General features: G+C 45.3%; 1 protein-coding gene across 1 annotated transcript; it reads left to right on the forward strand.

Annotated features, from left to right (window-relative positions):
- Positions 1–7669: 7669 nt before the first annotated feature.
- Positions 7670–20667, forward strand: CBLN2 (cerebellin 2 precursor). The gene is made up of 4 exons (XM_078687519.1): positions 7670–7793; positions 10025–10458; positions 18818–18937; positions 19462–20667. Exons 2-4 carry the CDS (start codon positions 10123–10125, stop codon positions 19657–19659), a joined length of 654 nt encoding a protein of 217 aa, XP_078543645.1. The 5' UTR covers positions 7670–7793; positions 10025–10122; the 3' UTR covers positions 19660–20667.
- The last annotated feature ends 4606 nt before the right edge of the window (positions 20668–25273 follow it).

The following is a 25273-nucleotide window of genomic DNA, read 5'->3' on the forward strand; positions in this document are numbered from 1 at the left end:
ACTTAAGTTTTGGGTTTGCCAGCTTAGCTCAGAGTTCGCTAGAAACTTTCTCGAATGTTCAAGGAGGAATTAACTTCCCTGATTAGACAAGAAGGGATTTAGTTTCTGACAACCATAGAACATGACAACTTTGCTCTCCCCTAATCAAGAGTCAATCTCCAGAGTCGTGTGAGCACAAGGCAATTATTTTACTCAGTCAGTACGTGCATTCTTAGTCTCATCAGAATGTAGAGAAAAGGAAGAGACGGGCGTGTTCAATAAAAGGTGTTATTTATTGATCAGTCTCTTTTCTCATACATGAGAAATGGATCGATATTATTGCAATACTTATAGTTAAGTAAAGTGCATACATTAAAAGCAATAGTATAAAATAATACTGTAAAAACATTGATATGGTTTCTGAGCCATATGATGTTTCAAATGATTAAAATATATTTACATACACATATACATTTGACTAAACGTACTCAACTGGTGTTTCTAAATACGCCTACCCCGTGTACCTGACCTAAGTCTAATGCGTGGGCGGGAATAGAAAGTTACAGTTTAAGTTAAGTTTGTTTTTGCCAAGTGAATAACTAAAGAATTCTCTGTGAGGGGTTATTCAGTTCTGTACCTGGAAGTTAGGATGAATGAGGAATGGTATCTCTTTCTCTGCTCTCGATATTCCAGGCTGCCTGCGAGGGCTGCCCGAAAGCGCCGGTGCTGGGTCTCTCGGCTTGAGATAGCAGCGCGTCTCTCAGCGCGTCAGGAAGGCGGGGCTGCTGCCAGCGGGGTCTGCTTCTGCTCTCGGCTTCGGCAAGTATGGCTGCTCCGTCTTGTCACCACGCGTGTGTTTGCATAGGGCAAGATCGGCAATATTTATACCTTAAAGGTGCCGAGATTGACGTAAGGATGGACATAGATACGTCAATAAAGATGTCATACGACTTGCTCGTTAGCACATTCTTTTACTAAAGTTCTCTGTGAAATCAAAACAATGGCCGCACGGATTATCCAGGTTGTCATAGGTTTGATTTGTTATGAGAACGTCGTATGCCTTATCAGGGGCTGGAGGAATGTCGCTTGTCTAATTAGATCTCAAGCGTTATGACCTAATCAGATAACACGTTCCTGTGCCGTAGTGTGACTGCGGGGCTTGTCTTGCCTCATGGGCTGACTGTTAGTTAACTTGATAGTTAGTTTAACCAGAATAGGGTCAGGAATAGGGGGATCGATTCAGAACCTATAGGAATACACGACAAAATCATCCATCGCCACCCCGGTAGGGCCTGCCGCCCCCCTGCCTGATGCCAGCCCTGCACAAGATTGCCACTCCCGCTGTCTTGGTGTCAGCGGTAGCCTAAAACTGAAGTGGATATTTAGGGTGAGCCATGCGCACAGTATCAGCCTGCATGAGGTGCGTTTCTTTGGAGAAAAATGATGTCAGTGTGTTGCCCTAAGAGATAATGCCAAACCTGCTTACGCTTATTAGGTGAGTTAAGGCCCTTCACGTTAAGCGTCAGGACCTTCAAAGGACTAGGAGCATTCACTGCCATATCTGATTCTGAGCGCCACCCGGCCACAGTCGCACAGCTCACATCCCGCGTATCTCACGCTCACGAGAGCCATGCATCCGCAGCACCCCACCCCAGCCCATCAACCGACGTTCCCACTCCGCACCCTCCAGTAAAGAGAGAGAAGAGATAGCATAGGATAGTAGGAAGCAGGAAAAGTAGAGAAAAGGAGAGAAAGCAAAGAGCAGCCAGGAAGGCCACTCAGCAAGAAACAACAATTGCGGCCAACAGGGCCTCACTGCACTGTCCCCGGTACAGAGCATCCTACACCCACAGGTTTGGACGCTCTCTGGGATGTAACTCCCTGAAGGACAGTCGAAGAGGGGGGGTCGTGACAGTCTTAGAGATTCTGTATTCAAGGAGCTCCCACATGCACCCAGCCCTGCACCTCAGGAGCCAAGGTGTAATGTGAGTCGGCACGAGGCCCAGGAGTAGAGCCCCAGTGCTTGGAAAAGTGGATCCACTGCTTCCCTCGTCTGCCGGCCTCTCAGCGCGGGGGAGTCGCTCCTCAGGCGTAGCTTCCAAGTCGGCCCCACCAGCACTGTGTCGCCGCCTCCACTGCCCGCTGCGAGAGGGGGAAAGGGCCGCCGCTCCACCCCACACCACCCGGAGGGCACCGCCGGCCAGGGCGCCTGAGGTCGCAGCCGTCGATCGCCTCCAGACACCGACACCACAGGGCAGGGATCAGCAGGTCCTCGCGGGGGCTCCGGCAGGGGCCCCCCTCAGCACCAGCGCCCCACCGGCACTGGAACCCCGGGCACAGTACCCGCCAGGAGATGCGGTCTCACCCAACCCCGCCGGCAGCCAGAGGGCAGCGCAAGCCGCAGGCGGGGGAAAATGGCGGGTTCCGCTCAGGACCTCAGGTAGCCCCAGCCAGGCAGCCACCGCCGTGCAGGAGGGGCCAGGTCCCCTCGCACCCCGCAGTCGAGTTGTCGCTGCATGTAGTCTCTCGCCAGGAGAGCACTCCGATGTCCGGGGGGGTCGCCTACTCACCGCTTGCACTGTAGTCCAAGCCGCAGGGCACAGATCGCAAAATGGCGGCTACTCCGGGTGGTCGGCTGTGCTGTCGCTGCTAAGCCTCCCCCGGAACCTTCCGGGGTCCCAGACTCCTAGTTCTCCACAGCGCCGAGGTCAGCAGGTCCTCAACACCTCCCGGGAGGCAGGTAGGTGCCCTGGCTCCGCATAAATCGCCTATAATAGCGGCGTGCAGCGGGAGCTCCCCCGGAGCACGTCTCAGCGCATTGCCGCCTTGGCCACGCCCCCCTCAAATAGTTATTTTAGCAGGTAACACTGAAGGTTTTACACAGAAGCAGTAAAACTCTAATGGTAGTCCTGAAGCCATATTTCCTTTGTCACACTACTGAAAAGCATAATAACTGGTGTAGTACTCAGGTGACAATTAACTTTTAATTCCATGGAGGTACTTCTGCAACAAATATTATGGCGTAATAGGAATGGTAAATATGCCAATATGGAGTTACAAATGTCTACATGTTTTATGGGTTAAAATACAAATACTGTGCACTGGATAGCAATGCCCCAGAGTGCAGTCTAAAGAAACCACCAATAAAATTCAACATAAAAAGAGGAGACCGGATAAAGGTGGCATTTCATACATCTGATATACGGGGATCTCATGGCAAAATGCTGCCACTGGCACACAAGGGGAACTTCTTGGCATATGGGAAAGGTGAGGCAGAAAGCAGGCACTAATATACTGGAGATAGGTTCTGACATTAGGAAGAATAACCTTGACTCGGGAGGTGGGACATGCAATCATGCAAAAATGCTGGCCCTAACATATTAGAAGAAGTTTTTGACATATGGGTCACTCATGGTATATAGAGTATGAATGCAAAAATGATAACATTTGGATACAGGCATGTTGTGTATAACTCTCAGGATAAGGGAGCATCCGTGGCATTTGGGGGCATCAATGACAACATAATGAACCTTACACAAGAAAGGTAATTGGTGAAATATAAGCAGGGTTCAACGGGGACAGAAAATAGGCCTGGACACCAAAAAGACTAGGGGGCATATTTACAAGCCCCTTGCGCCGCTTTTGCACCGCCGTTGCGTCACTTTTGTGACGCAGCGGCGGCGCAAAAGATGCGCCAAGGTGCGGGGTATTTACAACGTGACGCATCTGGGAGATGCGTCACGTTATAAAGCTCTGCGCCAGAAGGAGGCGTTCCTGCGCAGGGGTGGGCGTTCTGGCGCAGGAACGCCTCCTGAAAGTGGCTGAGTGAAATCTACAAAATTTCACTCAGTCATTTTGGTGCCCATGCTGCGTCAAAACCCTGCGCCTGCTTGAAGCAGGCGTAAGGATTGACGCAGCATTGGAATAATAGGACCCCCGAGCATTGCTGGAGCTGTGTCGTGCTTGCGACGCAACTCCAGCAATGCGACACTTTTACGGCACAGATGAGTGACGCATCTGTGCCGTTTTTGCTCCATGGTGCGCTGCATTGTAAATGCAGCGCAACTCTGTTGGCGTAGGCATGGCGCACAATAAGTGGCGCATCCCTGCTGATATGCAGGGATGCGCCACTTATTGTAAATATGCCCCATATTATATAAGTAATGTGAAAGGTATGGGGGAGTGCATGAATTTATGCTTCCTACAGGCAATGTTTGTGGTAAAGTAAGTGAAACCGACATTAAAAAACAAGCCCAAAGACAATAAAACAGACCCACAGTGTGAAAAAACAGGCCCACACGCTGACTTTTCAGACCAGACCTTCGAGCCCCGCCAGATTGACCTAAAGGCCACTCTGACCCTGTATGTGTGGGTGTCACCTAAAGAAGATAACAAGGACCCCCTGCTAATATATACGATTCCTAGGGCAGGGCAATAGCACAGTTGAGAGTAAATCCAAAGGCAGTCACAAGGTCTCAGACAATCAACAACTCATATCAAAAGAAAGGCACGATAAATTGAACGTAGTGTAGACTAAAATGGGGTCCTTTGAAAATGTTATTTCCTTAATGGCAATTTGTTAAAAAACTTTTCTAAACAAAAAATATACTCTCTTTCTTACTTGGGGAGGGCTTTTCCCTAGTTTAATTTTTTTATTTAAAAGTGCTTCTAGTCTAAGTGGTGTACTTGAACCATTGTTTGGATTTTAGTACTGTTAATAGGGCGCATCCGTGGTGTCGCAAGGAGGGCACACTGAGAAGTGTAACATTGCTGCTTTGTCGCAGCAATGCAACACTTCTCATAAATAAGGCCCAGAATGGGGAAAACCCTTTTGTACATAGGGAGCTTAGAAGTGCTACAGTTTGTATACCCTGCGATGGATAGGCAATAACGAAAGTAAACGTTCAGAAAATGTAAATTTACCGAGTCAAGGCTTCAAAAAGAATTGACACCAGAAGCAATATGAGAGTCAGTTGTTCAAATATGCCACTGAGACATCACGCTGTTTACATAAAACTCAAAATGTGTATATTATCTCTGCATTTAGTAGATCGCAGAATGGTCGCAAATTAACAAGCATCTTATAAAGATACTAATGCTATATTATGTATATTTGAAACCACAGCTTACTTTGTAAATTAACAAACAACTTGCGGTTTCTTAATGGTTCAAAACGAAAATGAGAATCTCGGCTGAGGTAATGTATGCATCCTATTAGTGTACCTAACCGAATGTCAGACATTATTCTCCCGCTGACAAAGCTAAAAGGCGAATATACTAGTAAGCCTCTGGGTGGCGCTGCGTCCCCACCTTTTTTTATGCTTCTGTCGTTTACAGTGAATTTTCTTTAATTGGGATGTAGCAGAAGGAACACTGGTTTTAATAAATAAGTAGACTGCCAAGGCGAACAATGAAACATGAGGCTCTGAGGAAAGAGAAATGAACCCATACGGGTCGAGCGTCTTTCAGAAAGCGTGTGGATCTCTGTCGTACTTTTTAATTCCAAGCAAATAAGCAAAGGAAGGCACTTGTCTTTAGAAGCCAAGACACATCCTAGAAGTAATTTATTGTAATGTAATTTAAAGGGGTAATTACATTTGTATCGCTACAGTATGTCTTTTATGAAAAATGTTTCACGACTTTTGTGTGTACATTGTATTTTTTGTGCTGCCTGCCTAAGTGATGACACTTTTGTTTTGGCATTTTACAGTCACTGATTGCTGTGTGCCCAAAGTTAAAAAAATATATATGCCTAACTTATTTGGGCATTGGTGGTATGTGGCAAGGGGCCGAGAAAATACAACAGGGCATGAATGTTCGTTTTTACTCGACAGCCCCGTCCCGAACAAAATCAGGCGCAGATTTACAAGCCCCTTGCCACATGTTTACAACACAGTTGTGTCACTTCTGTGACGCAGCGGCATCGTAAACAATGTACCTCCATGTAACAGATTTACAACGTGACGCATCTAGTGAGATGCGTCACATTGTAAAGCCGTGCGCCACATTATACCTGCGTCAGGTATAATGTATGCAGGGTGGGCGTTCCGTCGCAAGGAAGCCCCCTAAAAGTGACGCAGTGAACTCTACGGGCCTCATTTATGAGAAATGACGCATCGCTGCGTGAAAGCAGCGATGCGTCACTTCTCAGTGTGCACTCCTTGCGTAATGATTGATGCGTCATATTTATAATATGACGCATCATGTCACAGGGAGTTACAGATACGTCAGTATTTCTGACGTATCTGTAGGCGCAAAAGTGACGCATTGCTGGAGTGTGTCACAAAAGTGACGCAACTCCAGCAATGTGTACTTTCACATCGGCAAGTCCCATGTTGTTAGTGCCTGCGTCAGTCTTACGCCTGCCATGAAGCAGCCGTAAGATTTTGAAGCATTAGTGGCCAAGAAATGGCGCAGTGAAATCTTATAGATTTAACTGCGTCACTTCCATGACCCTTTCTTGCGTCAAAACGCCCCCCTTGCATACATTATACCTGACGCAGGTATAATGTGGCGCAGGTGTTTACAAAATGACGCATCTACCTAGATGCGTCACTTTGTAAATATGGGGCAACAAGGCGCATTTTTCACGCCACTGGTACGTCACAAAAAGTGACGCACCGGCGGCGTAAAAGTGACACACAGCCTCATAAATGAGGCCCTACAAGATTTCATTGAGTCACTTTCACGTCCATGCTGCTTCAAAACTTGAGCGACGCAGCATGTTAGGCATTGCTAGAGTTGTGTCACACTTGCGACACAGCTCCAGCAATGCAGCTGCCCTTACGCCAAAAGATATGACACGCATCTCGCTATGCTTTCACCAATGTGTGTTGCATTGTAAATGTGACACATCGGTGGTGACACAAGGGTATTCCTGCGTCTCGCATATTTATTGGCGCATCCCTGCTGATATGCAGGGGTGCGCCAGTCCTCGTAAACGAAATCTGCCCCTCATTGTGTGGTTTCGTATTTACTCAATCAGTTAAATATCAGAATGGCCGCACGCCAGTTGGGTTAAGAATTTAGAAATTGTAAATTAGGGTGAAGTAAAAAGATGAGGGGACTTTGAACGTTACAGAGTATAAGAGAGAGGCCGTGTGTCCGAGTAGATAAGAAGGCTGAAGGTTCGAAGGGAGAACAGGAAAGGAGAAGGGGTGCGAAGGGAAAGAGATGTAGAAGAAACGAGATGACGAGCGAGAGAGAATATGATGAAAAGACGACGAGAAGATGAACAAGAAGAGAAAAGGAATTAAGGAGAGGGTTAAAAGAAGAGGGGGAAGAAAATAGGGATGCAAGATATAGAGTGAGGCGTTATGGAGAGAAAAGAACGGGGAGAAAGAACACGTTACTGGAAGAAGAAAGCCAAGTGATTCGAAAAGAGTGTGAGAGCGGATATCAATGCTAAGAAACAGGAAGACGTTGACAGACTGAGAAGAGGGGTTGAAAGAGGGAGAGAAGAACAGTTGAAAGGAAAGTAAGACGATAGCGGCAGAAGTGGGGATTAAGCGAAGATAGACGTGGGAAAAAGAGAGAGAGGGAGAGACTGCGACGGGCGAAAGAGAGAGCGATGAGACAATCAAGGCAGGAGGAAGGCTGAGACAAGGAGAGGCAGCTGGGGGAATGGGAAAAGCATAGGTGAAAAGCGCGGGAGGAGGGAAGAGAGAGAGAGAGTTTGCGATAGGCGGGAGAGATTGAGACGACTTCTGCTCACATTTCCTCTCAGCCAGCACACGCTTTGTTCAGCTCCTACGGCGATCCGAGTTCACACGTCGCTCCCTGGTCCCCCCGCTCTCCCAGCATGGACCTCCCAGGTAACGAGCCCTTGTTCTGCGCTTCACTCGGGCGTTAACACCGCAGATCTCAGCACAGGGGCACATTCATTCACATGCTGGTGCTTCAGGGGCAAGGGGCGAGGCAGAGCGCCGGGGCAGGCTGGGCAAGCAGTGCCAGCGGCGGGAAAGGTTTGCAGCTAAGAAGCTTTGCTTTCATCTCTCATATCGCCTAATTGATTGAACTGTATAATTAATTAGCTTGTAAAGTGTCCCTGGAAATCAGAGTTAAGTGACCCCGGGAATGGGTTAAAATGCAACTTGGCGCAGAACTTTATTAGCGATGAGTGATTTCCCAGAAGGAGAGCCGTTCCCGAGCCGGGGGGTTTGAGGCTGCGGGGCTCGGCTGCAAAGGTCAGTGGTTTGCAGCCGGCTTGTTCGTGCTGCCCGCGGCATGCGTGTGCAACCGTGCTGATGCGGCATGTCAGTTGGCATGCACTCGTGGGCACGTGGGAAGTACCCTCGGTGGCCCGGGCTGGCAGGGAGCTGCGCCCTGTCGGTGGGCGCCGTGTGACAGGGCAGGATGCGTGAGAGGGGGGCGCTGCGGACGTCTGCTGTCACCTCTGGGAGTGTCCCGTCCCTTCATTGTCTTGCGCTTTTGTTCGCGTCTGAGCGAAGTTCGAGTTGAGCAGGCACGGGGCTCCGCGGCCGTCCGCAGCCCTCCGAGCTGGGTCAGACGAGCGTTGGGTGGCATTAGGTGTGCGCTCCCGCCCTTCCTGAAGGAGTCACGAAACTTTCCGGCGCTCAAGGTAAACGAGCTCTTGGAGACATCGCCCGATCTTCGGGTTTGTGAGATACATCTGGAGTAGAACGGTCCGATGCAGTACAGATGTTGGCAAAGAAGCGAACGGAGAATGTGCTGCCGTCTGTTTACCAGAGACAAGGCAGATTGTGGCGTCACGCTTCGTTATATCACTATGCTATATCAGTGTGTTATTTAATGCTGTTATATTAGAGAGGTATACCAGTGTTTTTTATCAGGATTATTCTAGAGTGCTAAACCTGTTCGTTATAGTATTGTGTTATATTAATGTAGCAATGTGATGTGCAGGTGTGCTATACCCGTGTGTTATGCTCTTATGTGATACTAGTGTGTTATGCCGGTGTTATAGCATTGTGTTTTATCAGTGCATGCGTGCACACACACACACACACACACCTAAATACATGCATACATACATATCAAAGCTTTCCACTAATGTGTTATAAACGTGTTTTAGATCACTGTGTTATATACCTGTCTGCTACAGCCGTGCGTTGTTATAGGACAACACTACAGCAGTGTATATTGTTCATTGTAGTAGTGTGTTATATCAGAGTTCTGTGCAGTCTGATTTTAACTGTGGTACAACAGTTTAGGTACCAATGTGTTACACCAGTCTTCTATGCCAGCGTGTTAAACAGCTCGTTGTATCAGTTTGTTATAGGTACCCGTCTTCTGCCGCCTGCTATACAAGTGTGATGTACCAGTGTGTGTATTGTACGCAGGGCAGGGAGTGTTCTATGGGGCTTGAGAAGCGTAAACTTACTGGCATACAATTTCTGGTTAGCCCAAGAAAAAATATCTAAACCGAAAGAGTTTGCATTTCTTTTACTTTAGCCTCTCGTCATAAATCCGATAATCCCGGAATAAAAGGCGTTTAATTAAAGTCTCACTTAACCGATGGCAGACACGCTTCTGATGGATATTTGTACACCTATATTATATTATATATTATAGAGGCGCTGCTTAGATTGCACGCGATTCGTTTACAACTCTTTATATATGCATGTTTCATGGGATTATACAGGAGCACGAACACACACGTCTAATAAATGTACACCAGCGTGTGTGGAGTTTTGTACAGGAAAGCGCTATCTGGGAATATATTTTCGATACTGCGTTTAGACGTAGATATACGCAGACACTGATACACCTAAACTTTTGTCACCTAAATGTAAACTTTGTATAGCGATGACCGGGACAATTCTCTTTTAAACTTTTAGTTTCACATAGGGATGATTGAGAAAACAGTAAGCTTTTGGACCGTTGCTAAAGGAATTTGGTCGGTTTTTTTAATCCTTAAAATGTCTGGTAAATTGAAAAAGTGGGGCTATTGGGAATGGGTCCGCTGACGTCCGTGGAGTGGTCGATAGTCATACCCAAGGCGCCTCTTGAGACTGTAGCACCGTTTGTGGCAGCAGCGTCTGATGCCCCTTCTTTTCTCCCCCAGGTTCTGCCCGCCGCTCGGTCTGAGGATTGCCCGCCTGGAGGAGCGCCGTCCCCGGGGAGAGAGTCGCCCCCGCTCCGAGGAGCCCGGCCGAGGGAAGGATGCCGGCGCCGGAGAGCGGCTCCGCGGATCCTGCGCGGAGCCCGAGCTGGCGCTGCTGCTGCGGAGGCGCGCTGCCTGGGCAGCTGCTGGCGCTGCTGGTCCTCCTGGGCACCCCCGCCGCCCTCCTCGCTCAGAACGACACGGAGCCCATCGTCCTGGAGGGCAAGTGCCTGGTGGTCTGCGACTCGAGCCCGTCTTCCGATGGCGCCGTCACCTCCTCCCTGGGCATCTCCGTGCGCTCCGGCAGCGCCAAGGTGGCCTTTTCGGCCATCCGGAGCACCAACCACGAGCCCTCCGAGATGAGCAACCGGACCATGACCATCTACTTCGACCAGGTGAGGGCTGCACTCGGCGCGGCGGGTGTTGTGGGACAGGGCAGGAGCCTCCTGGGAGAGTTACTTCACTACAGGCAAACTTCAGAACACTGGGGACTGTCGTGGGGCTGCGCCCGGAGAACTGCTGGGTACAGGAACTCGTTACAGGCGCCACAGGCGGAGCGTAGTAGGTTAATGTTAGCGGCGGGCCTATAAAAAGGGCCACCCCAGGGAAGCTGCATGCTACATGGCTCCGTCACAGAGTCCGTCGGGCGCCAGGGCTGTTTTACAGGCGCGACACACTTAGAACAGCGTAGAGAGAGTTGCACAGCACTTATGTGTAAATCCTGTGAAAGGTGCTTGACACTGGGGCACTTTCAAAGGGGCCACTCTTCGGAAGACTGCAGGGTGCAAGGGCTGGTTTACATCACAGGCAGTTAACAGTCGGTTTTAGTTTCTGCAACAGGTGCACCGAGAAAGCTACAAGGTGCTGTGGTTGTGCTACATGTGAACGCAGGGAAAGCCGCATATCGCTGGGACATTGTTAAATGGCCGCGTCCGATGGGTTGCGGGGTGTGAGTTTTTTGTGTGCATACATTACGACATGCAGAACTGCGGGGTATGAGGCTTTCTTCTCACAGGGCTCGTACAGAGAAAACTGTAGTGAACCGTGATTGTATCACATGTAAACTCAGGGAAAGCTGCACGACGCTGGTGAATTGTTACAGGGGCCACTCACAGGGAGACTCCTAGATGTGAGATGTTTACAGGTGTAAGACATGGAGAACAGCAGGGTCAGAGGCTTGCAGACAGGCATCGTACAGGGAAAGATGTAGTGTACTGTTGCTGTGTTACAGGGAAAATCAGCATGACACTTGGGACACAGTGACAGGGCCACACTCCAAGAGACTGTTGTGTGAGAGGTTTGTTTACAGGAGTAAGACATGGAAAACAGTAGGGTCTAAGACTCTCTGATAGGGATCGTATGTGGAAAGCTGTAGTGTACGTTGGCTGTGTTACAATGGCCACCCAGTGAAAGCTGTAGTATACTGCGGCTCGGTTACAGGGGCCACCCGGTGATTTAGCCATGGCAGTGTGACTTTATTACAGGAGCGCCCTGGAAGGACTGCTGGCTACAGGCACTCTCTCGCAGGAGCCACCAGTGAACCGCTGTAGTGTACAGGGGCTGTGGTCAGTGGTCAATGGCAGAGACCTGCAGGTGAATGAGGCCTCTTGTAGGGACTAGGAGAGCCACAATGCACTGTGGCAGGCGCGGCGTCACTTTGAGTAGGGGCCCAATCAGGTGCGTAGCTTCAGGGGGGTGTTTGGGGTGTAACACTCCCTAATAAATGTATTCTGTAGTAAATGGTTGGGAGCAGGTCCTTTTTAGTCAGGTATGGTGAGGTGTCTTTGGTATTTCGCCTAGGATTTTTACATGCATACAAAGACTAACACAAACACACACTCACATACCCTCTAGCTCTCTCTCCTGAAGTTCTTAAAAAATGTTGGTCATTTTACAAAATATTTAGTTCTAAATACCGCCAAGAATCCACACTGCTCTCTCTTTCCACTGTCCCTAAAGCCCCCTGCCTGCCCTGCTTCTCAGATGATGTATGTTAAGCAGATACGCCACCGTGATTGTTGGGAATTCGGAAGCTCACCCCCCCCCCCCAATCCTACTGACCAAGCTACATCACTTGGCCCACTCTACTGTGGAAAGGGCTAGGACCACCGAGGGAGAGCAGCAATGTCCAGGCACCTTTAGCAGGAAACAGCCAGAAGTGGTGCAGGGTCTTGGGATTCTGTATGGGCCAGACACACAGAACCTGCAGGGCCCTGGTGCTGTGACAAATTGTACCCCGAAAGCAGTAATCTAATGGGGTTCTGTTGCAGGAGACAACATAGAAGAGCTGCAGTTCTTGGGGTCTGTCATGAGGCAACTGCAGCAGAGCAGTAGTGCAATGGGGTACTGTTCCAGAGAAACCATATGTGTGCTTCAGTGCAGTGGGGTCACTTATGAGGCTACGGTTGTGTTACAGGGTGCAACACGGAAGAGCGGCACTCCAGTGGGATCTGTTATGGGGAGGCTTCAGCGGGGCAGTAGGGTACATGAGACCCCCTGGAGAGCTACTACGCAGAAGGGCTGTACCACAGTGGACACACAGGAGGGCCGCAGTGCAGTGAGCTCTTCCATAGCAGTTGAACACACACTCCGTTGGCAGTATACCAGGTGCTTCTGTGCAGTGAGCTGCAGTGCAATGAGGCCTGTTATGGGGCTACTTCAACAGAGCAGTAGTGTAGTGAGGTTTTGTTATAGGAGAAACCCAATGAGAGCTGCGGTGGTATTTTTTATAGGGACACATCAGCAAGGCATTAGGGTAAAGGGGCCCTGTTATAGGGACCCCCCAGGAAAGATGCTACGCCTTAATGCTGTGATACACGGGACACCCCGGGGGCTGCAGTGGGCTCTTCCATAGCAGTCGAACACATACCCTGTTTGCAATATACGTACCTGGGGCTTCTGTACAGGGAACTGGCGGACATTTTGAGGAGCAGATTGTGGTAGTGACCTCTTTAAAAGGTTTGCATACTCTGGAAAATCTGGTGCTTTTTTTGGGGGGGAAAGGGAGAGAGAAGCTATCGGATGGGATATTTGAGGACACAACAGCCACACATGGCCTAGTGAAAGCCGCACTATATATCATAGCTGTAGAAATCTGGGCAACCAACAGACATGGCAGTGAAGGACCTTCTCTTTAGAGGGATGGATTTTTAGGTGAAACTTGCACTCTGTTGAGTGTTGTGTAAGTTCCTGGTGTCTATAAAGCCCCATCTTTTAATTTTGATGCATGGGAGGGGCACATGGTGGTGTTTTTGCATTCATGCTTATCCCCCCCTTGTTCTTTAGCGATTTTATGATAACGTGATACGAGGGTTCTGTGGTGGACCTTTACAACAGAAGCACCCTCAGATCAGAGTAAGGGTTCTCGTGGTGATCTGGAAGACCAGAGTGTAAAAGAGTGATCTTTTGTGTTATCCTGTTCCTTCGTGTGGACACGGGGAGAGGGTGGCGCGGCACTGTCTGACGACTTCCGGCCCGGAGGGGGTTCTGGTGTAGACCAGTTTATCCAGAGTGATATGCAATGTGCTGAGGGTCTGTTGAAAGCCTTTGCCAGGGGCGCCATCCTCCTGGTAAGTAAAATAGGTTTATTCACATCTGACACCCTGCACTTCCAAAGGATTCGGAGGACATGCGGGTGGAATCCATGGCTGTTGTGAAGCTAATGAGACATAATGGGAAGGCGGATGGGGTTAGTCTATTTTAAAATTACCTTGCTCTTACATTTAGGGTTTTTTAAGACAAAGAAGATGGAATGGGCCTGTTCTTAAGCCTGGTCTTTGAGACAGCTTTAAATCATACATAATATTCATGCAGAGAGAAGCTTTTTGTCAGTTGGCTCTATCCATTGGGCTGTTAAATTGTCTTTTACATTTTCTTTCCAGCCACTTGGAGTATATTGCATAGGGCAATGGATACACCCACTTTACGCTTTAGCTCCCTTCTCTTTGAGTGACTGCATAAGGCCCTTGCACCTTGTTCACATCCACCTAAAAATAGTTCCTTTCTCTTCAGTGATAAAGCTGGTTCAAAGTATGCTTTATTTTTTACTTTTTAGTATTAATTAGTTTATTTTATATCACTGGCTATGTATTTTATCTGAACTTTGGGTGCCCACTTAGATGGCGATTTATTTTTGGTCTCCTTTTTAAAGTTGCTGTAATAAAGTATTTAAGTGATGCTCTTTCTTTGTGTCTGCCTGCAATTTGAGTGGTTGGTTTGGTGGTGAGTTATTCTTGTCTAGTTTGCAGATAATAATATAACAATATGCGTGGCATGACTGAAAGGCTTATTATATCAAAAAATCACTTGTAAAGCCACCACCTTGGTAGATTTTTATAATTTTTCTTGTGCTCACATGGCAGCCATGTTTAGGTGGCTGCATGTTTTTTAAAATGTGTTTTATCTTGTAGCCTATGCTTGGTACAAAAATAAATAAATAGCCAGTGCACCGCTGAGGGCAAAACCTGTTGGCTTTGCCAATGCTTGTTTGTTAGAGTAGATTTTGGATGATCGAGAGTAAATCCTCCTGTGAATATACCATTGCAGTAGAAACAATGCCACCAAGTTCATCCATACGTAACCAGTCATTGGAGCCCCTCGTGGTGCTGCAGACCCCGATAGCATGAATGTGACAGATGAACTATTTCAAGGGGCGTGGCCAGGTGTTTTGCTTTGCAATTCTGTGCTGTTTCACCTTTAAATGTGCAACAATCCTCAAAACTTGTAACAAAGACCACACCATAGGTCCTTCTACAACTCTCAATAAAACAGAAAGGGCAAAGCAATGGTGGCCATGGACTGACACAAAAAGGCATGCATCTTCGAAGCATAAACGGAAGTTGGAGATGGAGTATACCTTTTTCAAAAAAATGCAAATCACACTTGGGGTAAACTCAAAGTAAAAAAAAGCACATCGTTCAAGATATAAGTAGAAAAGAAACACCAATTAGCGCTGCCCTCTTCTGTTTCAGCCTGTGAATGTGCTATCTCCCTGGAGCTTGGATAAGGACTTGAGGGATTTGTGTGTGTTGCTTTCACACAGTCTGTGTTTCCTGTCTTAGTCTGTCAGCCCTTTAAAGGTTGCTGCTGCATAACCTTCTGTAAAGGCAGCCATGCAACGTATCCATCCCATTCGATGTTTTGTATAATTCTTGGTCATAATAAACCAGTTTTTATTATTCAGGCCTTAGACTAAAAGGAGAATTGTGGGATTGGCTCCAGGTGCATATAGGCTATTCGAATTAGAGATATGTCAGCTTGAGAGTTCACAAAATTAGTTTTCTTTAATTTAGGGCTTAGACCTGAAACTCTTGCCCACAATGAAGGACTTCAAAACGAATGTTTCCTATTTACATTCCACCCACAGCATGTGAAAAGATTGCACCTATGTCCGTATTTATAGGACTTTTACATTTTGCTTCAGAACTAGTTGGCAAAATAGTGCAGAATCTTGCTAGATTTGACAACTGGCTCGGATGCTGTAATTCACTTGGTAACTTTGGACTAAAGGCTTTGTAAACGATGTTTCATTGAAATATACCGAGTAATTAAATGCAACCGAGAAATGTTCTGCATTGCTTCAATGCATCGCTGGTCGAGCCCTGTACTTGGCACTGCTAGTTTTGGGGTCGCACTGGTAAACTTTACATTGGTGCAAATCGATCTCTTTATGTCTAGAATTTTTTTTACTTTTACATTTTCTCGTATTCCAATGACATTAGTGCTTACAAGGGGGGTTGTCACTAATTTTGGGACAATAGATATTAAACAGTGTATTTGCACAACGAAGTAAAATAGAAAAAAACATATTTTTCTCGAGTTAACTACCTTAGTAGATAGAATGTTTTTTGTTTAATTAAACGACGTATCAAGGTGGGCACACAGTGGACTCACCCCGGGCATAACAATGAAAAAAAGGTGAGCACGCAAAAATCTATGAACATTTAACATATTGTTTTCATTTTTTGACTGTATCTACCTCTCCGTTTTTGTAAGTAGAAAACGGTTGTGAGACGAGGACACCTCTGTGCAGTAGTTCGAAAAAAGCACAGCACAAGCTAGATTCCATCTCAGCTTACTCTGCCTTTTGTTTTTCGGTCAATGCTTCCAGCATAAAGACAATGGCGCTGAAGATTATTAATTAAATAATCTTTCTTGGGCTTCGAAGTTTAAACCACTACCCTAAATACGCATTCCTCTCAAATGTTATTAACCATTTAGGGCAAAGCTTCATCCAATACACAGGTGCAGAAATAGTCATACAATGCCACAATCAATAGTTGGACTCCTATTTTTTTTTTTAGAAGGAAGAAATTGTTGTAATTACATTTCAGATTTCCTGGCTTTAAAATGCATTTACATGCATGCATATCTATAATTTTCATTTACATGTCTTTCTACCCCCCTCCTCCTTTTGTTCTCCCGCATTCTCTATGCGTGTGTTGTGTGTGGCCAGTTAATATTTCAGTCATGCCCTGGAAAATGAACAATGTAAGACTTCATGAAGCAATCAGTATAGTTTCAGGGCATGTTGATAACAAAAGATTGAATGATTCAAATATGAGTCGCTTGCATGACTTACAATAGATGAGACGTTCACGTATCAGGGCATAACAAAGGACCCTGCAGCCCCAGCGGAGCGGGCGGGGCAACCTTTCAAGGGGTTTCCCAAACCTTCATGGGGGGCCCGTTCAGCCCGAGGCCAATGAATATCTGTGAGATATGTGAGACTCAGGTGGCCCATATTAAAAAAAAAAAATTGGGGGGGTGGGAGTTATATAGCACAAACTCGACCCGAAGGTATCGGAGCGCTTTACATGAGCACCAGTTGCATTACAGATGGGCTCATTCATTTGATTTTTGGTCAAGGGGACATTAAATGATTTGCTCACAATCACAGGATGTTTGAGCCTCCCTCAAGACTCGAACCTGGTTCCCCAGCATCAAAATCGTCGACTCTAGCCGTTAAGCCACATCATCTCCCAATTCTGTGGATGTTGGGGGGCATAACTCATTCTTCAGGGGGGGCATCATTTTGCATTACAACACTGTCACATATCCCATTTAAAACGATGAATTAATTTTTGAGACTCTCCTACATGTAGGCAGTGAGAATACATACAAAATAAACAGTTTCAAACACATGCAAATTGTATGTCAGGTTATTTTGTTGGAGCCCGTTAGGCAGCCTTAGGACCACTTCAGTGTGCTGCTTACTCTCACAGAAACGAGAGACAAGGCGAGCAGGGATAATTAGGACTAGAAGCTGACAGCTTGAAGACAGTGGTGATTTTCACTGCCTTTCTGACTTCCATTTTTAATGTAATTGTTTTATTAAAAAAATAATAATAACAAAGTGGCAGCTTTGTCAAAATAGTTCCTTTATGTTCGCATTTCAGCAATGAAAATTAATTTGGAGTAAATGGTAACACATGTAATCCAGACATAGCTTGAAAAATCGTACAACAATTTATTTTTCGATTCTGATTTGTCTGCTGTGTAGTGATAGACAAAAAGCAGCTACCCCGTTATCATGTAGTTATTTTATAACATCTCGGTAGCTAAAGTGGCCTTTGCATAATAGATATAAAAATAGTTCAATCGCATGTGTTCTGACACTTCAGGTTCAGTCAGACACAGTGTTCTCATATGAAAAGGCTGACTGACACATTACATGTGTTCTTTTAAAATGTAGGCAACATCCTCCGGAAACTGAATCTGGCCTCTAAACCGCAATCAAACTCAATCAATCCATTCAAAACTTCTCGGTGAGGGCGACATTACCTGAATTGACACTTACTTTTTTGTCCTCTTATGCAACCCTGATAGCCCCCTTTATGATTATTTGGTGCTTAATGTGTACAGCGATGGGATTTCAGATTTCACGAGAGAACAACTTATGTGAACACGTCAGCAGTTGATAGCGCTACATTAACCACAATGCCGATGCGTTTAATATTTTTCACACTCTTTCCCACATTTTTGATATTCACCTCTATTTTCATGTTTTTTGGCGAGCTCAATGAAAGAGAGCACGAATTGATAGTGCCACACGTAAATCTGTGGTTCATACAGTAGCATTTGCTAGTCGGGGTTAGCACATGGATAAAACAGTGTTACCTTCTAACCAAACATTTCACTCAATTACTCAGCATGACTGACATTTGTAGTTTTATCCTGTGTATGACATGATCATATGTGCAACATCCTGGGCATGACTAGGTTCTCAACACCTTGCACTCATGGAACACTTGGCAATGGACACAGTTCAATGTTTCTGCAATCAAGTGTGGAGGTTGTACACTCAATGTGTGTGTGTGGCATTTATCTGTGTGTGAGCCACTATGTTTGAATATGTGTCTCCAATGAGGCCTGCTTTAGGGCAATCAGGCAAGGGAGTTGCTTGGAAAATAACAGACGCAGATGCATCTTATGGGATCTCCAAGCTTGATCATTTTACCTTAAGCCTGGGGTTATGGATGTGGGAATTTTTCTTCGATTAAGGTCGCAAAATGCTTTCTTCCAGTCCTGTTGTTTTTGCACTCATCTGTAAAACGCTACATATTCACACAGTTTTACTTAATACAATCAAGTGTGTTTCTGTCTTTTTTTAAAAACTACTTTATTGTAATGGCAAGCTAAAAAAAGTCTATCCTCACAATTTTGTCGCACACCATGTTAAAACATAACAGATACACTGTGAAAAGATTGCACTATTTCGTGCATTAACAACTAATCCTGTCTTTTCTTCCCCAGGTGTTGGTTAATGTAGGCAACCATTTTGATCTAGTATCCAGCGCTTTTGTGGCACCAAGAAAAGGCATATATAGCTTCAGTTTTCATGTGGTCAAGGTCTACAACAGACAAACCATTCAGGTGGGTGATGAGATCTCATTGCAAGTTAAAGAGAGAAATTACAGCTACTAGTTATCCCCTAGGCAATGTAACAAGCCTTGTTCAACTTCACCCTTGTCAGTACAACATGCTGTTCTCTGTCCAAAGGGATACTAGAGACATCTCAAAGCAGATACTTCTGCTCAGATACACTTAAAAACGAAAGATATTTTTGTGGTAATCTAAGAAGAATACATTTATAATACAGAACATGAGGTGCACCAATCAAATTCCTTGGCACTGTATAACATCTTAATGGCAGATAATATATACTGTACATTCAGTCAATGTCACTGTCTAGTATGTGACTGCTCACAAGGCATGTTCTTAATGAAGCAGAGTTGATAGACTTATGTTACACATGCCTCATTATAGTAAGGACGATGCAATTCAATATTTATAAATCTCCGCGCAGGCAGCTGGGAAGGCTGACAGTATCCTTGGGAAGCATATGCAATTTTTATCACGCAATTATATTAGTAGTTTGACACTGTGCTTCTTTCTAGGTCAGCCTAATGCAGAATAACTATGCAGTTATTTCAGCATTTGCGGGAGATCAAGATGTGACAAGAGAAGCTGCCAGCAACGGCGTCCTGCTGCACATGGAAAGAGCTGACAAAGTTCATCTCAGACTGGAAAGGGGAAATCTTATGGGAGGCTGGAAATATTCAACGTTTTCTGGGTTCTTGGTCTTTCCGCTCTAAAGAAAACCCTGAGAGACCGGCAAGAGCCAGACGTTGGGCAGGGACACATGATTCAACAATGAATGAATCCGAGACCCCGGCAGAACATGGCAATCATTCCACTAAACCCAGGCAACCGGCCAAGTTGGCAGAATTACCATCTAACTCGAATATTTACTTTGAATATTGGCATTTCTTCAGGAACCACCACCTCCAATTAGTCTTAGACCGCAGTGATCTTTAGGATAAATGAAGTAAGCAACCTGGGAAATTTGTACCTGTGATTGTAAAGTCAATTTCGGATTTTATTGTTGGAAATCATAGACTTTTTCCATTGTCGGTCTGAGATAAGTACTCGGATCACCGCACTTGATGTCAAGAATCATAATCAGAAGAATTGAGGACCTGATTGAGTGTTCTTGCAATGCTTTCTTTTGTGTTTGTACTGTATAGCCTTAAGACACGAATGGCTTCAGTCTCAGTAATGTATCTTTTTGGGAATAATGAACATTACTGTGTCAAGAAGTGCTTTATCAAGAGAAGCAAATTTTGCACGATTGGAATATCCTACAGTAATACGTTTTGTGTCGTTCGTGTTTTCCTCGACATTTCTTTTTTTGGCGGTGCTGAAAGAAATGTAATCTAGATTTATCATTAAAGCAAAATATATACCTGTAGATCAAGCAAAGCTTACCAATGCACCACTGCCCTTTCCTGGAAAGATGACTCTGAAATTAATGGAGAACAATGCTGATGATTCATTTTTGAATTTGGTATAGGTTACCACTGCCCAAATGTACTACCAAGCCAAATTTGCTTATGGCCACAACACTCAATATGTAAAGGGTTCTTGATAATATTGCCAAATGAATCTCTCCTCTTTCCATCCCTGACTGTATTGGTAGCTGTATCTAGTGTGTATAGAAGTGTTGTTCACCACTGCTTGAGCCAACCTTGTGAGAACACCAAGGCGCTCACACCAGACTCCCCTTTCCTCTAAATGAAATAAAATATATCTTTATTACAGTATTCACATTCTGTGCATTGTTTTGAGATACACCCTCAATAATCCCATACTTCATTTGAACACTTTGAGCTTGTTAATGAATATGACGGCGAGAGTAGGATGGTTCCCACACCTGGTAAATGCTGTCCTCACCGGGAGAAGTAGTTAGCAGTTGCAATCAGTACCTCTTATTATACATTTCTATTTTTAAAAAAGTAGGAGTTACATGTGTGTACTGGTGCTTTCCACATCCTATTTTGTATATCAAAATATTTGGTAACTTGTAATGGTTTCCCTGTTGTAATTCGCCAGGGGAAAATTGTGGGGGTGTGGTCATTACCAAACATTTTCGAATCTTAGCCCACGTGCAAAGAGGGTTAGCCCAGAAATTGAACATGTCATCTGACTTATAATTAGGGCAAATGTGGGGATGCCTGGAAATGTAGATTGCGTTAGGAGTGGAAGCACACTCACTCAAAGACAACTTTGTTGTTTCTTTGGAAAGATTAGATATCTTTATAAGGAGTGCCATATAGATGTAAAAATATAAACAGAAGAAGTGATTGTCAATATGTTAGTCCTCTCTAAAACTCCAAACAGTATAGGGCTTCATAATTGTGAATTCATTTAACATATTTTAGGCAGTGTATCCTAAGTTGTTTACTATATTTACTTAGTCAAAGTCACAGTGGCCTCTGGTGTGTGATAGTCAGATACTGAGCTACAGAATGTACAATTTATGATTCAGGCTTTCTGGCATTTACACATGTTAAGCTATTTGTGTATATAGATACATATACATGTATATGTGTATGTATATACATATATATATATATATATATATATATATATATATATTACCTACTGGCGGTCGCCAGTAGGTATATATAGTTAGGATTTTTTCTCTATGGGTTTTTTGAAAATTCTATGTCTAATAACTTTGGCGTTTGTGGACGGAATTGGCTGAAATTTTCAGGAAAATGGCACATTTTGTTTCTGAGCAGCCCCTGAAAATTTTGGGGGGGTTCGTCAAGGGGGGGCCGAGAAAAAAGGGGGGTCCCAAAACGCGTTTTTCCCATGTTAATTTCCATAGGGCGGTTGGCCTCACTTTTAGCCCGAACGGCTGAATGGATTTGCACGAAACTTGGCAAAATTGTAGGGACTGGTAGCCCGATGTGCCTTTTGTAGGTCTCAATATATGTGCTCCAGTGGATTTTGAGAAATTAACGTTTAAAAAAAGATATATATCTGTAACAGCGGACCGGGCAGCGCTCTGGTTCGCGGACTTTTCGCGCAACGGAGCTTTGTGAAGCGAAGCTGATTGGTTCTCCGGCGTCTGTCAACATTCCAAACAGTCCGTAGCGGCCGCCATCTTGTCTCTCGGTAGGATCGAGAGACAAGAGGAGGCCAAAGCGAAGGGGCAAATGACCATAAGGGGGCATAGTACATTGTCGCTCACCCCCTAGGTTTGATGTGGAGGTTTTAAAAGGGCCCCGCGGGGCAAAAAAAAATAAAAATAATAATAATCGAACAGCTGAATGGATTTGCACGAAACTTGGCAAAATTGTAGGGACTGGTAGCCCGATGTGCCTTTGCTAGATCTCAATATATGTGCTCCAGTGGATTTTGAGAAATTAACGTTAAAAAAAAAGTATATATCTGTAACAGCGCACCGCTTCGCGTACTTTTCGCGTTACGGAGCTTTGCGAAGCGAAGCTGATTGGCTCTCCGGTGTCTGTAAACATTCCAAACAGTCCGTAGCGGCCGCCATCTTGTCTCTCGGTAGGATCGAACAGCTGAATGGATTTGCACGAAACTTGGAAAAATTGTAGGGACTGGTAGCCCGATGTGCCTTTGCTAGGTCTCAATATATGTGCTTCAGTGCATTTTGAGAAATTAACGTTCAGAAACAAGATATATATCTGTAACAGCGCTCCGCTTCGCGGAGATAAAATTATATGTGTATTACCTAGCTGTTGCTTTTGTTGATTATTTTTTATTTTTTTTTATTTTTTAAGGATTGTTTATTGTGTTTCATAATTTATTAAACTTTCTAACGCGGCGCGTCATATGACGCATTACGCGACAACGCAGGTCCAGAATATAGTCAAAATGTCTCCACCAACCAGCGGACGGCACACAACCCCTTTCAGCAGGCTAAATAGTTCTGTTAAATGACAACAGAAGGGACAGGCAACAAGAACCATCAGTCAAAGAGGGGAGGGCAAGTTCTTCTCTACCGGGTCACGTTGGAGCGCTACCGGAACTGATCGAATTGGTAGTCTACAGTGTTTCTGGATGTTCAGACTGAAGCTGGCGTTAGCATGAGAGCACCACCATTTCGTAGCTCCGTCGTGGCCATTCCACAAGCAATCATGCTAGGCGCTCCCCACCAGAAGCCTGCGGGAGTCGGGGGCCCCCAAGACTTTTGTAGAATCTTCAAGGATGAGGGGACGCTTTCGAGAATGGAGCCCAAGCTCTAGCAGACAAGCGTCCGAGTTCCAAGGTGTCGCAGGCCCATTTAGTGGACCACGCCCAAATCTGAAGAGATGGCCGCCATTTTGAGAGTCCTGTGGCAGCCGCCTATCGCTGCACCGCAAGAGCGGGAGCAACTCAAGTACATGGTGAGTGAGACGCTGTAGTCGAAAGAGCGGGCGGTAAACAGCTGAATAGCGGAAGAGGCACAGTGTAGCAAAAGCGGGCTGAATGGCAAATGAAACGGAAAAGGGGTGCCCCACTACAGCGTGTCTTTAGGTGAAACGGATTGTGGGACAAGGTGAAGAATGGAAGAGTCACCAAAAGGAAAAAAGTTCCGCTTGACCCCGGGAGCCGGCCACCTATGTCGGGGGCGATCTCAGGCCACACCAGGGCAACACGACTTGGGGAGGGGGCCGGAGCCAAGCGCCCCCTCCGAGTCCGCGACATGACACCGTCCCTCGGGGGCCTCCGTCAAGCGGTTCAGGGTGGCACCGCATCACAACAGCCCCCACTTACTTTAAGAATAGTGAAGATGAAGCAATTGCAAATAGGCTTCAGACAATGTTACAAGCACTCCTCAAAACTTTGAACTTTCAGAGTGCATGAGTTGGGACAGCGAGGGGTGATTTGGTTTCTCGGACTGTTTTTCTGGTCTCTCACCACTGGCATACTTTAACGTTTTCTTGTTTCTAGGACATTAATAGGTTTTATCATTACGTTATGTTATCGTTTCTTTGTTTGTTGTTTAATAAAAGTTCATGTTCATCAGTGGCCTACTGATTTTCGTTTTCCTATTTTTTTCTTTCCAGGTTGTTTCATGGTAAAGTTTCTGTTAACAGGATACAGTGATCACTTCGTTATTATTGCATATGTCCTTTTCACTAGGGGTGCTCTCTGGTCGGGCCAGATGACGTATCTCTAGTAAATGGTCCGGGTGAAAAAGGTGCATCAATCAGTGGGGAGTAGATAGGCATGACAGATTACAACGGGGGAGAAAGGTCCGCATTACGTACCCTTTCACTACTTGCAAAGATTTTCCTACGTTTATTTGCAAACAGGGAATACCTCCAAAAAGAACTAATTCCCAAACAGTCAATGTTCGGACAATCAATCAATCAATGAGGAATGAAATAGGTACGACGTGTTAACGGCTTGCGTTACCTACCCTTCACTATCTGCAAAGGGAGAGAGAATATTCCTATTCTTCCTCGTTTGCAGGTAGAGAAGATCCTTAAGAGAATTAACTTCGAACAATTCAATGCTCGATTGAAAAAATCAACAAGGGGTACTGTGAACACAAATGAACGCCGCTTATGTACATACGCATTGCTATTTTCAACAGGTTGTTCCTAATGTTTCTATTTTAGCGAGGTCAAAAAGAGATCCCATTAGTGGCCTACTGATTTTGCTCGATTCCTTTTGTTTTTTTACACGATTTTTCGCTATCTGCAAAGACTAAACAGAGTATTGCGACTCTGTGCTTGTTTGTAAATAGAGAATGAACCAAAGAGAACAATCAATCAAATGGAGAGAGAAGCAGGCACGACGTATTACAAAGGGGGCAAAGGGCTGCGTTAACTACCCTTCACTATCTGCAAAGAGAGAGTACTCCTAATAGAAATGAGGGGTGGGGGGCAGCATTCAAAGCAGATCAGTGTGCATAAACACAAAAATGTTTTTACTTACCACGTACTTGACATTCGACAGCTTATGATATTTGCTATTAAAAAACCATTGAAATTCACTGAAAAAACCATAGGTTATAGACCATATATAGTTAGGAATTAGCATTTACAAAACCTTGAAAATTCACTGAAAAAACCATAGGTTATAGACCATATATAGTTAGGAATTAGCATTTAAAAAACCTTATTTTACTCACACAAAACCATTGAAATTCCATATATAGTTAGTTGCACTAACTATATATCGCGCACCCGCAATCCACTGCTGATCATGTCACATATTACATCATTCATGACATGGTCAGTGACATCACTGATGACATCACTGATGACATCTCAAATGACATCACTGATGACATCACTGATGACATCTCATTTGACATCATTCTTGTGCTAATACGATAAACCTCTTCAGACTCTAATATAACCTTAGATACACTCAGTGTAAACAGACACTCACACACTG

The sequence above is a fragment of the Lissotriton helveticus genome, chromosome 4_1 (genome assembly GCF_964261635.1).
Source record: "Lissotriton helveticus chromosome 4_1, aLisHel1.1, whole genome shotgun sequence".
NCBI classification, from domain to species: Eukaryota; Metazoa; Chordata; class Amphibia; order Caudata; family Salamandridae; genus Lissotriton; species Lissotriton helveticus.